This window comes from Chroicocephalus ridibundus, chromosome 12, assembly GCF_963924245.1.
Source record: "Chroicocephalus ridibundus chromosome 12, bChrRid1.1, whole genome shotgun sequence".
Taxonomy (NCBI): Eukaryota; Metazoa; Chordata; class Aves; order Charadriiformes; family Laridae; genus Chroicocephalus; species Chroicocephalus ridibundus.
Genome location: NC_086295.1, coordinates 829,425 through 843,999, shown reverse-complemented (window position 1 = coordinate 843,999; position 14,575 = coordinate 829,425). Strand labels below are relative to the sequence as shown.

Genomic DNA, 14,575 nt, shown 5'->3' with positions numbered 1-14,575 from the left:
ACTGCTTTCATTTTGTACGCTAACAGGAGGCATGTTTACAGCAGGATGAATCAATGTGCTATAGCAGAGGTAAATCAGTGTCAGCCATGTTGTGAAAGGAACTGCAGTTAAAAAAACCCCCAAAACCCGAACCACAAAACTTAAGCCTTAATCAAATCAGCTATATAGAACCTTGATATAAATCATTTTATACCGTTAGCTCTTACTTATTATTGGTGCATGACTTCTTCAAGTTAAAGTCTATTAATCTCATCTAAAAATACACATCCAAATTCTAGACACTGTGAAACAGTAGCAAGAAGGAAATATACCAAGATATAAAGCACCAGCAATAACTACTGTTCGGTGCAGACAGAAGGCATGTTGTAAAGTGAAAAAACAAATGCACTTACTCAGCATTAAATCCATTCACGTGCAAGATCCTCATCTGTTTGACTATTGTGCTTTTACCGGATTCACCAGCACCTAGAAAATGAAAGTAAATCAATTTCAGAAGGAAGCATGAGTGATGAAGGGACACACTACAATTTTTTCTTCAGGGTAAAAAAAAAAAAAAAAAAAAAAAAAAAGAAAAAAATCAAGAAAGTTGGTTTTCTCAGTGCAAGAGTGAAAAGTGAAACAAAAAGAAATAATTGCCACTGGAAACTTCAGTTGTAGCTAAAAATAAATGCCCAGCTCAAGTCATGTGTCAGATCTGAATCTTGGATCATTTCACTGCCATTTTCCAGTGTCAACGTTAAAAGCAGATTGCAGGGTTTAGAAGGAAAAAGGACAACTTTAACATTTTATAGAGAACAAGGTAGGGAACGTCAAAATCTGCTTGCTTTGTCACCACTCTCTGATGGAGAGAAAGAATGACTAAAGTCCACGCTGAACTGAAGCATTTTTGTTAGATCCTTAGAAAATTTTAAGTTTGGCTGCGGTTATCATCACCCGGTCAAAAGACCGTAACTTAAATCGCAAGAAATAAAATACGTGGATACTCACATCTGAAAAAGGAAGGCATCCCCTCTGAGCCTCCACCCACAAAGCTGGAGAAAACTCCTTCTCTAATCTGTGTCTTGTAAGCAGCCTCCCACCCTCTCGACATGTTCCAAATCAATCACACACGCACCCAGACACAGAGACCACCTTTTGTGGCTGCATGCTCCCAACAGCCCCACCGCAGCTCTCCGCTGACCCCCTTCTACACCGGCAGCACAAAACCCCGCTCCACTTTACTCCAGTTTCCATAAGTAGACGTATGCTATTTCTGCCGTGCTGCAAGGATGCCAGTGCACAGGGCAACCCATCTGCCTATAGCACCCGTTTTTCCACGCACGCTAAAAAGACTCAAACAGCAGCGTTTAATTGAGCTGTTCCACGCTGCCAGATCGGCAGCTTTCTATATAAAGCAAACATATTTTTGCAAGAGTAGTATCATAACCTGGCAAAATTTAGAAAGATTCCCCTTCGCATCTACCTCCTGGCTACTCGTTTATTCCTCTCATTAGCCTACGCCTCAACAGCAGAGAAGGTATGTCTGTGGCAGAACGGGCACAGAGGTACAGTTTGTATTTACAGGATGCCAGGTCTCCACTAGCACACGCTGACAGCACAAGCCTCCATTTTGAGCCTTGTGTTCAAAACTGTATTTTAGCAGCTACATTTCAAAGTTCATTTTCTGACAGATACATCCCCCTCTGCTTTCTCCCTTCCTTCCCTTCTCTCTCGTGAATTCCTAATAGTCCTGCTCTTCTCTCCATAAAACCTGCCTGCATGTTTTGCCACCTTAATCCCAGAGCCTTGCCCCTTTTTCCCCTCCTCGTTCACTGATGTTTTGTAAGCACTTAGAGAGCAGTTTTTATCTACAACTCTTTACGCAAGTGCCACTTCTCCCCTAAACTACTATTTTATAACATACACACTCTGTCTCTTCAGGCGTACTGCATCCTGCAATAAAGGCCGGTGGCAAAACTCATCAAGATCGAGTAAACTCTGGTTAAGATAGAGACTGGGTCCTCTTCACAACTAAGAACTATTCAGGAGTAGCGGGATATGCTACAGTCATACTTCCATTCAGAATAATAATGGAATTTCAGATGTAATTCTAAATCACATCTTATAAGTATTGGGAGCCAAAATCTCTACTTCACTTAGGCCGAGAACAGGGGGAGACAGTTGTCGCTTTTGCTGTAAATGCGTACGGTTCGCTATTGACAATACCAGGTTCTCTGGATCAGATACAACACCAATGAAACAAAATGAAGCATTACATCTAAATTTCTATATTTGGCTACTCATTAAGGCCCTATTCTTGCCAACAATTCTCCATACATTTAACCTCACCACCTCGGAGCGTTCTACCAATTTCAGTGAGGCTGCTGGTGGCAGAAGGGGCAGACACACGCACAGTGGCAGGGCCTAAGCTCCTCACAACATTTAGCAGCTCTTCTTTGCTGTTAATCAAATCTGATGTGAAAACATTCAGAATACTTTCAAAGTACTTGGGTTTTTATTTCTTGTGTCTTATAAAGGTAACATAATAATAGGGACGTGAGCTTTTTTATTTTTTTACCAGTGAGTTTGTGTTATACTGTCCACAATTCCTGACAGCTACTGTTAGAAACTGCAACAGCTGAACTATCACTTTAAAGCACACGCACACAGATGACCTTACAGCCATCGCTAAACACCCGAAAATTTTTATTTACAAGTATCTAAATTATTTTTCAGTCACCAAAACAAAAGAAAACAGAAGGAAAATGCAGGTGAGCCCATTACGTTTCTGTTTTCTGAAATTCTGCCTCAGATGAAAGTAACCCATCTGATGACAAACGGCTTCTGCGTATCTATGTAACGTTCAGCCCGAAATGTGGAAGTCCAAGACGCTCCCCAAGAGCTGAAGCCCAGTTTATCCTGTTAAAGATTTCTGCGGGAGCCCTGGCAGGCGCCTCGGTTCTGCAGGTGCTGCTGTAGTCCCGGTCGCTCTCCATTTACTCTAAGCCTCTTTCTTCAAATTAGTATTTGAAAGGTTTCACTGGTAAGAGCACACTTCCAAACTCACAACCTTCCAACAGTCTGTTTTCTGCCTCGACAACAGCTGCCGGGCCGAGCCGAGGCCTAGCCCCTGCTCCATGCCAGACCTGCCAGGCGGGCACAGGCTCCGGGCGAGACCAGAGCACCGGGGGCTCAGCCACGAACCTCATTTTAAAACGCTACTTCAAAATACTTGGGAATAACGAGTCTGACAAATGTTTTCTTGTTCTCCCCGGTAACGATGTTTGGACCGTCCCCTCCCTCGAAGCCATAACCTGCATTTCTAAACCCATCTCCTGTAAAACACGACACTGGCAGGTCACCGAAATTAATCTCTGAAACGACGCCCGAAACCGAGCTCCGAGCGCGCGCTGCCCTCATTAGCGGTGCGCCGGGGGCCCGGCTAACGAGCCGGCCGGCGGAGGGAGGCCGTGCCCGGCCCGGCCCGGCCCTGGCGCCGCGCTCCCTCGGCCCCGGCGCTTCCCTCCGGGACCGACATCCTCCCTCCGCTCCCCCCGAACGATTCCCCGGCTTCCTCCCTTCCTCTTCCTCCTCTCCCCGGCCCGGCCGCGCGTTCCGCGGCTCCCCAGCCCCCGGCCAGGGGAGCGCCCCGGGCCGGCCCAGCCCCGGCCGCCTCCCTCTGCCCGCCCGCCCGCCGCCAGGCCGCGGTGACCGGCCTTCCCCGCGGCCGCTGCTCCGCTCGCCCGGGGCAGGCCCGCCGCCCCTCGGCGCCCGGCCCTGTTTATCTCCCAGGCTCCCCTCGGGCCCGCCGCTCCGGCATCGCCGGCCGCCTCCCGCCGCTCGGCCCCGCGGCCCGCCCGGCCTGCCGCCCCGTACCTGCGGGGCCTGCCCCGGCCCCCGGGGGGTGCCAGACCCGCCCGCCGCCGCCGGGCCCAGGAGCCCAGTAGGCTGCTCCGGACCGCCCCGCTCTCCCGGGCGGGTCCCCGCCGCCCCGGACCCGCCGGCCGCCCCCCGGGCCCGCTCCCCCGGGCCCCACCTCTGCCCCCCGGCCTGGCCGGGCCTGGGGAGGGGGCGGCCCCCGGCCCGCCGCCGCGCTGCCCGCCGCCCCTTACCCAGCAGGAGGAGCCGGTGCGTGGCCCGGTAGACCTGCTTGTCCTTCTGCAGCTGCTTCTCGATCTTCTTGTTGGCCTCCCGCTGCGCCTTCTCCTCGTTGCGCTGATCCTCCGTCTTGCTGTTCCCTAAACAGCCCATCTTGGGGAGGGGGAGGCAGGGGACGCGGGGCGCGGGGACGGGAGGCGGCCGGGGCTGCCGGGGGGAGGGAGGGAGGGAGGCACTCTCCCGGGCTCCCTTCTTCCTCCTCCTCCTCCTCCTCCTCCTCCCCCCCTACTCGCTGCTGTGGCGGCCGCTGCCCAGAGCCAGAGACATGGAGAGCGCCGAGCCCGGAGCCAGCCGAGGGGGGGCCGATGGCGATGACTCTGCTGCCGCTCCGCCGGGCCTCCTCCCCGGCCGCCGCGGCTCCTCCCGCCCCCCGCGCCGACCCCCTCGGCGCACCTTCCCCGGGGGCGGCGGGGCCCGCTGCGGAGCGATCCGCGGGGATCTCCGCGCCCCGGCCGGCCGCCGGCGCCGCTAGCGGGAACGGCGGTGCCCCCCCCCGCGCCGCGGGCTCGGGGACGGGTCCGGCTCCAGTGCCGCCCCCGGAAAAAAATAATCCTCTGTGGATCCGCAGGCGGGGGCTCCCGGCGCGGAAACCTCCCCGAGCGCTCGGCGGCGACGATCGGGAAGCGTCTATGGCCGCAGCGCCGCGGGCTCACGCCAGCCCCGGCCCCGGCGCAGCTCGGTCCCGTCCCTCGCCGGGCGCCGCCGGTGCTTCCTCCTCACCGGGGCGGGGGTCCAAGACAAGCCCCCCCTTTTTATTTTTTTTTTCCTCTTTTCTTTTTTTTTTTTTTTTTTTCCCCTCTCTCCTCGCTGCTGCTGCCGCCGCCGCCGTCTCACATGAGGGCTCCCGGCGAACCAATCCTCTCCGCTCCTCCGCGGAGGCCAAACGCGCCCGTCGCCGCCGGCAAGGCCGCTCCGCCTCAGCTCCCCGCGCTCTCCCGCATCCCGGCTCCCCTCCCCCCGCGCTCCGGCCCCGCGGCGGGTGGGGCGAGCGGCGCTCGCGGCACCCTGGGAGCGCGCCGGCCACGTGACCGCGCCCCGCCCCGCCCCGCCCCGCGCGCGCCCGCTTCGAACGGCCCCGCCGCGCGCGGGGGGGGACCGGGACCCCGGGACCGGCGACCGGGACCCCGGGGCAGGGGCCGCTCGCAGGAGCCGCGGGCAGTTGGTGCATCCTGAACCAGCTTTAACGGGGCCGCCCCGGGGCGCCTCGCACCGCACGTGACAAAGAATCCCCGCAGGAGTCACCGCACGGAGCACCCGCGCGGGCAGACACCCATACGTACACCCCATAGGTACCCGCATACACCCATACGTACACCCATACGTACACCCATATGTACACCCATGCATACACCCATACGTACATCCATACACCCATACATAAACCCATACATACACCCATACGTACACCCATATGTACACCCATACATACACCCATACGTAAACCCATACATACACCCATACGTACACCCATATGTACACCCATACATACACCCATACGTAAACCCATACGTGCACCCATACGTACACCCATGCATACACCCATACATACATCCATACACCCATACGTAAACCCATACGTAAACCCATACATACACCCATACATACACCCATATGTACACCCATATATACACATGTCCTTCCATCCACCCGTTCCCCGGATGGATGCTGAACACTCGCCCGCTGACCCGCGGGACGGCCCGCAGGCGCCGGGGCGCAGGGACTCCCAGGGAAACGCATCCCCCGTGGGGTCCCGGGGCCGGCAAAGGCCCTTCGAGACGTGGGGGCACCGGGGGACACCCTGAGGCACACGGTTGCTTCTACACTTGGCGTTACCAGCTCCCTACCTCTGTTTTCCTTCCTGAAATTGTTTTTGAAACCTCACTGTACACATTACCGGCAGCACTCATGCACGCGCTCACCAGCCACCTCTGCAGAACACAGACCGGTGCCCCGCTCTTGGTAAAACCCCGTTCCCTGAAACGCACGGGCAGCTCTTCTCCGCCTGCCTTTACCATACACAAATTATTCATCCTCATTTGCAAAATTCAGTTACTGATAACACCATTCCCAAGAACACACCTTCCTATGTCATCTAGTTACTATATTTAGAGCCACCTACAGTAAAATAATTACGTGAGGAGAGCAAACAAGCAGGAGGTCACAGTTAGTGTCACCAGATACATCTGTTCAGCTGCCCCCGCTGAGGGAGGGTGGCCCTTGGGAGACACGGGGAACGCCACCAACAAATCCCAGTCTTTGAGGATTTATTGGCGCTTTCTGTCTATTTTTAATGTCACTACTTTGGGTACACGAGGCCTGAGGGCTTTGGGGTCAGTGGAGAGGCTCCTGCTGACTTCTCCAGGCGTTGCTTTGGGCCAAGGCAGTTTTAAAAAGGTCTGAGAGAGACTCGGCTCAGCAATGCCCAGCCTCATCTGAAGCAAAGGTTATGACAATTCCTTGTCTTTTATATATTTGTATTGTTTCCACATAATACACATTATGCAAATATACTTAACTGTGGCGTTTACAAGGTATACAGGAATCAATAAAGCAGAATTCAGACTGCAAATTATAAAACCTCATCACAGTTTTATGGCTCAGGTATGATGAGAATGCAGGGACGCCAGCACCGGCCACCTCAGGCAGCAGGAGGATCTGCCCCAGGCTCCCGGTGCCGTCCCCTCCGGCCCCCCGCGGGGCCGAGGCAGCCTGTCCCCGGCCCCACACAGCTCACCACGGAACACACCAACAGGATAACAATTATTGATGGAGACACACAAAAGGCTAAAATCTTGGCGAAGCGTGCGCGGCGTTGGCGTAGGGACAGGTAAAAATGCCGAAGCGTCCGCCGAGGAGGGTGTCACCGCCGTGACGGTGAAAATTGAGGCTGCAAACTTTGCGACGCTCCTCTCTCCCGCACGGGGAGGAAGCGGAGGAGAGCCGGGCCTGCCCGCCTGGGAACAACCCACAAGCCAACCCCGAGAGCACCCTCCGGCCGAGCTGCCGAGGAGCGGGTCAGTCACCACCACCCCATGGGGCACCTCACTGCAGGCCTGGGAACGCAGCTACAGCCCCGCGTCGCCGTCACCCCCGCTCCGGGGACCCCCGGGAGAGCCCCCACGCCCCGGTCGGGTCAGAGCCTCCCCCCGCGACCAGGCTTTGATCTTTTTCACTGAGCAGCCGCAACGCTGCAATTCCCCACAGCTCAACAAACGCTGTTGTAAGGATAATGGCTACACCTTGCTTTTTTTTTTTATTTATTTTTTAAATCTATGCATTCTTCTCCACTCTGTGATTCACTTGAGATTTATTATCTTTGTACATCTTTGTAAGAAATTAAGACCTTTCAGGTGATTTTTCTTTTTTCTTGCTGAGGTTTTCAAGGGATTTTAAGTACTGGGAAAAAATAAACAGTGGGTGAATTTATATTAGAAAGGTGCAGAAGAAGTTCCTCCTGTGCATAGTACCTTGGAGGATTAAAATCTTATGCAGAAATAGGAAGTACGTGTGATTTATTTTTTTTTAAGGAGCCTCCATTACCCAACGCACCGTCCTGCTGTCCTGCCAACTCCCAGCGCCACGCTGAGCAGTTCCAGCAGACTTCCCTCTTCCAAAAGCAGGGGTTATCTCTGGGACAGGTTGACTCCTTCAGTTCAAGGACATTTTTTAACAGCACGCACGGTACATTTTTGTGCATTGATACTCTCTGGTTCGAAGCTTGTTACATTTTTTAGCTTTAGAAATAGAAGGGCCTTCATCCTGGGCCACAGAAGTGACGGGCAGTTGCGTATCAGACCCATCAATCTCAATGTATTTAATCCCCAGTAACTTTGTCTTTTCGTTAGTTACGGATGAGGATACGTTACGGTTCTGATTTAGCCCTCGATCCGTGTGTTTCACCTGCTCTGAGCGCCCGCAGGCTGCAGCGTCCCCGCCAGCCCTCCCTGCAGAACCCTTTGGACTCTTGGGAGAACGAAACTCGGTGATAAAAACGGAGACGGTTTCAAAGTCTCCAAATTACCCTTTGGCCTGCCGAACAAGGAACCCTCGAGTAATCTCAAGCCCATTTAAAGGAGAAACAAGCAAATTAAAGCCAAACAACAGTCTAAAAAGGAAAAACAAAGCAAACAGATCGGAATTGGAGCAAGAATCCAACGCGGGGTTCTTTTCAGCTGTCGCCTTTGCAGCAGCCAGAACAAAAATCACTTTAAAAAGCATTAAAAGGTAAACAAGGTAGGAAATGAAGCCGTTATCGATCAAGCCCAGGGAGGGCAAAGCAGAGCCATGGAGGAGCAGGACAGGTCTGTCTGCCGGGCGGGACAGAGCGAGCCCACCCGAATGCCACGGAACGAGCATCACAGGAAGAAATTAATGCAGCACTAACGTATTCAATAAGGAAGAAACACAAAATACTTAACTACAGATACTCCAAAGCAAACAGAATGAAAAGGAGATACTTCCCTCTCTGGCAAAGAAGAAGAAATTTTCCATACAGAAATTCTAAACTTGAGAGGGATTTTTGTTTTGTTTTAAAATAAAAACAAGCCCAAAGTCTACTAATAGAATTAACCAAGACCTTCCTTTAAACCAAACAAAAAAAAAAACCCTTGCGTCCCTCCTTTCATTTCGAAGCTTTTCCTCAGAAACACTAAAAGAGACTTCAAGGAACTCATGGGATTATGCAAATAAAACACCGAGTAAGAGCTTTTTACCCAGTAGCTTTTCTTATTTTCTCGCAGGTTTTTTTCTTTATATTCCTTCTCACTACTTGCGCGTTCTGCACTGCACTTTATTAAAAAGAAGCCCTCTTACATAAGAGAAGCAGCAGCACATCCCCGCTCTCCGCAGAACACAGATGGAATGCCGATTACAAAAAAAAAATTGGAACAAGTCTTTTCTCAGACTTAGTTTCAATATTTGTCAACATTCACTGCAGACCTACCCCCGCCTGCAAACTCTCTCATAAAGAATTATTCTGCTTTAATCCTTGTTACGTGTGGGTCACAAAGCCCAGGGAGGCAGCCGTAGCAGGGGCTGTTTTCTCAACACCGGGCTCGGGCTGGCTCCGGCATGGGAGCGCGAAGCAGGGAGCAGCGGGAGGCTCCCGCCCCAGCACGGGGGGCTGCCCGGCGCCGTCCCGTCCCCACCCCTGTCCCCGTCCCCATCCCCGTGCTGCCCTCCGCGCTAAGGGCATTAATCACTGACACTGCTCTCGCATTCTACGGCCGTAACAGGAAGGGGAATAAGAGGATTGTTAAAATAGTTCTTGCTAAGTTGTCACACAGGTTTTAATGTGCTGTAAACATTCCTCTCCTTCTTTTACGTTTTTTTAAGTAGAATGACGTTCAGGCTTTCACGCTCAAAATAACTTTACATTTTAGTGGTAGCAAACCACGATACTGCCGATACCAGAAGCCATTATTGGAGACGGTCTGCAAGGAAAACAGTGTTGAGATTTTGCTCCTCTGGCTCTGCACTGCTGAAGGCCTGAAAGTGTTCCCTTTCAGAAAGGGTATTTTCTCCCATCTTTTTCTTTAGATGGAAAAACGTTAAGCCGCGATCCTAAAATTACATACAGACACAATTATAGAATAGGGGTCTTTTGTACCCTACTTTTCCTGGAAGAATGCGGCTGTCTGGCAAACTAACAGCATCATTACTTCTTAACTGCCTTGCTGTTAAATTAGAGTGCCCCACACACCCCAGGGCAGTCACAGAATTTAGACCCTTTCCCAGTGCTCCAAATAAGTCTTTCTGGTGTTGGGTTGTTGGGTTTTTTTGTTGGTTCTTTTTTGTAGATTTTAGAAATGTATATAAAACAATCGATTATCTCAAAGTCCTTGGGTGTGCGGACGCGGGCAGGCGTCGGGGCCAGGACCCAGCCCCAGCCCTCGGCTGGGTCACAACCTCTGGTCCCACACCGGGGTTTTGCCTCTGCCTTCACGAAACCATCAGAGATGCAGGACTGTCCCCCCCTGCGGACACGGCCCAGGGGGATGCTCACAAGACGTCCTCGGGGATCACAGAAGGCAGCGGGACCCTGGAGACCCGGCTTCGACCCGGCACCACGCCGTGCCTGACCTTGGACGGGCCACGGCCCCTTGTGAGCCTCTTTTCCCAACTCCCCTTTATCTGCCTCGCTCATACAGGTTGTGAGCTGTTTACTTCCGACATGTCTGCACAGTATCGAGAACGGGGAGCCCTGATCTCGCTGGTGACCTTTAAGCCCTTCTGCTACACGTTTCACCATAAAACAATTATTCAAAAGGGAAGCAATTTTTTTAATAGTCTGTCTTCCCTTCCTTAACACCTCTTTAATTCAGACTTTCTCAGCAACATGAGATGAAAAAATAGGCTCTGTTCAAAATCTTAACACTGTTTTTCTTCAATGAAAATGCTGAGAAAGCTGCTAGTATTCTTTGGAGTCCTTCTCCCAGGCCCTCCAGCAAAACCAGGGAAAGCTAGAATCAGCATGCTTGCTACATTCAAAGTACCAGACAAAGATACTTTTTATTTTGAAAACAGAAAAAAAAAATAAAAAATGCCTGCATGCTTCTCAAGTCTTTCTTTGTACGCCATAAAGCGCCAAGCAGGGCAGAAACCCGGTGCCGTGTTCTTTTGCAGGTCACCTCCAGGTTTGCTTTATGCTCCCTGGTGCTACAATAACGAATTTGTTTTTCCATTGCCCGGTGCGTGCCCGCCTGTCCAAGAGTGACCCGTTCGCTGCTGAAGCCGGGGCTGCTTCCAGCTCCCTCCGCTCTGCGCACAGGCAGCCCAGACAGCGGCCAAGCCGGGGCCAGGAGCCCCCCCCAGCCCCGCACACCAGGCGCAAGGCAGGAGAGCCCCCTCCCCTGCGCTCACTGGGACCGTTCCCGCATGGGCTTGGGTGGAAAACCCGCCCTCAGCGCGGCCGGCGACCCGGGGGGCTGCGAGGGCCAGGGACCCAGCCACTGCCGCCATTGCTGCCCCCACCAGCTCAGCCCCCCACCAGCCCACCAAGAGAAGACGTGGGGGACCCACCTGCCCTCCGCCCACCCTGGGGTGACAGCATGGGGACCCCCGTCCCGCGCCCGCTCGCCCAGTGGGCATGGGAAGATGGCGAGTCCCTTCTGGCACCGCAGCCCCGGGCGGAGGCAGGGCCCTCCCGCAGGGCTGCATCTCACTCCCTGCACATAAAATACCCAGCGCGACATCTACTCTGAAAGATTCTTTCTATGAACTGGCGTTACTGAGGGATGTATATACTAACGCCACACACACGGGAGTTAAGGAAGATTTGCCCAAGGAACCACTTCCAGAGGAAGTGCTGGGCAGCCACATTATTTGTTTTGTTTAAAACGATTTCAGGCTTGATAATGCCTCTTTATCAAAACTACACATGTGCTGAGCATGCACAGTGCCGCGTGTTGTGAGGCGTACAGGAAGGGGTGGATTTAATTTATTTCTTTATTATGAATATCATGGTGCTGTAAGGAGAATCCTGGCTGACAGCGTGAAATAAAGCCAAACTTGCAGAGGATATTTTGGGGCCTGAAGTTCCTGTGCTGCCTTTTCAAATTCAGTCTTAAATTCTGTATTCCTAATCCTCTGCTCTGTCTGGACCATCTCATGAATGGCCATGTGTATTGTTACAGAGTTGAGCAAGTACCTCATAACGTTTACCATTAATATTCATGTGAAAGAAAAACGGAGTTTAAGCTTCCTGGTTTTGCTTTCCTTGAGTGAAGAAAGCAGCGGGGGAGTTTGCAAATTCACAGTTCTGGCAGGCCAAAGGGACCAAGGCAATTGTGACACACCAAAAATAGCTCTTCATCAAAATGATAACCCTGTTTTATTTTGTGAACATCACTTGGCTATAGGGTTTGTTTACATTTATTTGGTATCACACCCTCCGTGGTGGATCAAAGCATTCATGTTGCTGGAGAGACTCTGTACCCAGCTGAATGACGATGGCCACAAAGCACAAACGGAGCCACCACGATCTACCAGCTTTCAGCCTAGAAATAAGAAGAATTCATTCTTCTCCACACCAGAAGCTGGCTTGGAGGGAAGAAAGGGGGCTAGAAAGAATGGACTTCGGAACTGATGAAAGAGATTGCATCAGCCCACGCTGGCCAAGCTCCGCGGAGGGAAGGCGTGAGGAGCCGGTGGGCACGGGAGCACTGACCCAGTCTGAGACACCAGCTACAGGATCAAACTCTGCAGTAACGACTTGTGAGAATGCTGTTTTTCAGGGATCTGTGTGTGCTTAGTAGTGTTTAAAAGCAAAGTGACAAAGGCAAAGAAACTCCTTGTCTAAGGATGAATAGAGGAATTCCCATTCCCAGGGAGCTGAAACCGAGGAACTACTTGATTACAAAAGGAAGGGTGTGAGGTGCTGGAGCAGTGCTTCCACCGGCTAAGAAAACGGACTGCAGGATCTCACTGCCCCGAAGAGCGTCCTACACAAGGTCTCTTTACAGAAGCATCAATGAGAAACCTGTATGCAGGAGCAAACAACGCAGGTGAGAGGTGGCAGAAGCACATCAACCCACGGGCTGCATCCAAACACCCCAAACTGGTCCACGTGCAGGGAGGAGGATGGGGCACGGCACGACAGTGACAACGTACCAAGACTTGAGACCTCCTGCCCTACTAACTGTTATGGAATTGTTACAGTCTCTTAACACCTGAGTAAGAAATATTTTTATTGCATCAACTTCTCGTGTCTAGACAGATAGACATCGTAAGTGAATCATTACTGACTAGCTTTGAAGAGCTGAGCAGAAGAGCGCTCCATGGTGTAAGCCACTATCTGGACACATCAACACTTAAGGAACAATTTTCTGGAGACAGTTCTTTCGGCACATTACCCTAGGGTATACTGACGGTGAGAAACTCTGCAGTTTCCTTAAGGAAACTCCAGCAGTACCCTTAAAGGACTACGAAAGAAAGCAATATAACGCTCAGCAAATAACTTCTTAATCATAGAGACCCAAGTCTTAAAAAAACCCCCATCTCCCCCCGCCAAAAACCAATAAAAAAGCTAACAAAAATGCATAAGCAAGGAACAAATGCACAGGAAAAAGCCAAACAGGCTTGAGTTCATCTCTTGGCCTGATGATGCCATTTCTAGCAGCAACGAGTCTGCCTCGGCTCTCCCTGGAAAGTTTTGCTTCTTTGTGAGAGAACGTCTCTTCCTTAAATAATTTGATCCCCCCTTCTGCCCCTTTCCTTTGGTTTCAAATGTTCTTTGTTTTGTCCCTTTCCCAAACTGCTGATCAGCTTCTCTGCAAACTGGCCACTGTCTCATGAAATCCTGCTCCTCAGTTATTCCGAATGATTCCCAGCTTTCCCATTTGTCCTCTTGGAGGTGCTCCTCTCCTTGGCAGGACACAGGGCACCTCCAGCACGGGCCTATTCCGCAATTCAGCACAGACATTACGGCACAGGGCGAAGGATTTGGTGAAGGTTAAGGTGTTCTCAAAAACTGTGTTCTCAAAACCACAGCTTGACTCACATATGCCCCCAAACAATCATACATTAGCAATTATAATGATCTTTAATTAAAAAAAAGAAATATGTTGCTGTTCTTACAGATAAGGATCTATAGAAATACTTGTATAGGTGCCATGAAAGTCTATTTTTCAAACTACATTTCAGTGAGGGAATATTTAACTACCTTACCCGTGTTACCTGAATTCTACTCTAAAATGAACCTCTTTGAAGTTTTCTTATTAAAAAAGCTTTAAAAATTAAGCAGTTTGAATTATTTTTCTATGCACCATATAATCTTCTTAAGTAGTAAAAAGTTAACTTCAGCTCAAGTCATTCCACTTGGAAAAAGGCGATGAAAAAAGCAGTAGAATCATGCATCTCGCCCTACATTTTCTCTAAATGTAACATCTAACCCCTGATTGTTATAATTTTTCATGGTAAAGCTTTCTGAGTGTTTATAGCCAACAGGCTTTGGCTTTTATACTGGAAAGTCTGTTATATAAACGTCACTCTCATTTATATCCTCAGTTATAACAAAGTCATTAATGCAGCTGATTCCTAAGAAACCTTATATTTTAGCAACTTGTCCTAGCTCTGGTGCTGCGTAACGTAAACAGGTCCAAGGCAGAGTGTAAGAAAATTACACCTTGGAGATGCTACATGTTTTCAACCAGGTGTAGAAGCTAAATTTGCACGCTATTCTTGATATCAACATCACTTGTCAGAGTGTTATATCTTATTTCCAGAGAGCCACAATCATCTGACTACATTTTGTAGAGCACAGTTATCGCACGTTTGGTACAGACGGACTGAAGAAACGACGCTGGGTGGCAGCTTGGATCCTAAGGTCCCACAAGACGAGAATTTGGGATTGGATGCCACAGCACTGAAATTGCTCTTCAGAGATTCCTTCGCTGTCAAAACCAGAACCCAAAAAAAACTCCCCTCCTGGTTTTTAATC

General features: G+C 51.0%; 1 protein-coding gene across 2 annotated transcripts in view; it reads right to left on the bottom strand.

The window, feature by feature from the left end:
* GNAS (GNAS complex locus) overlaps nt 1-14,575 on the bottom strand; it is a 138,769-nt gene that overhangs the window by 86,367 nt on the left and 37,827 nt on the right. The window contains exons 1-2 of one of the 2 annotated variants that reach the window (XM_063349693.1): nt 4,092-4,278; nt 393-465 (exon numbers count right to left, since the gene is read on the bottom strand). In XM_063349693.1, the coding sequence (XP_063205763.1) occupies nt 393-465; nt 4,092-4,230 (212 nt within the window). In that variant the 5' untranslated portion in view covers nt 4,231-4,278. Of the gene's footprint in view, nt 1-392; nt 466-4,091; nt 4,279-14,575 lie in introns of those variants that run through there. The other variant, XM_063349692.1, reaches the window with a different exon arrangement.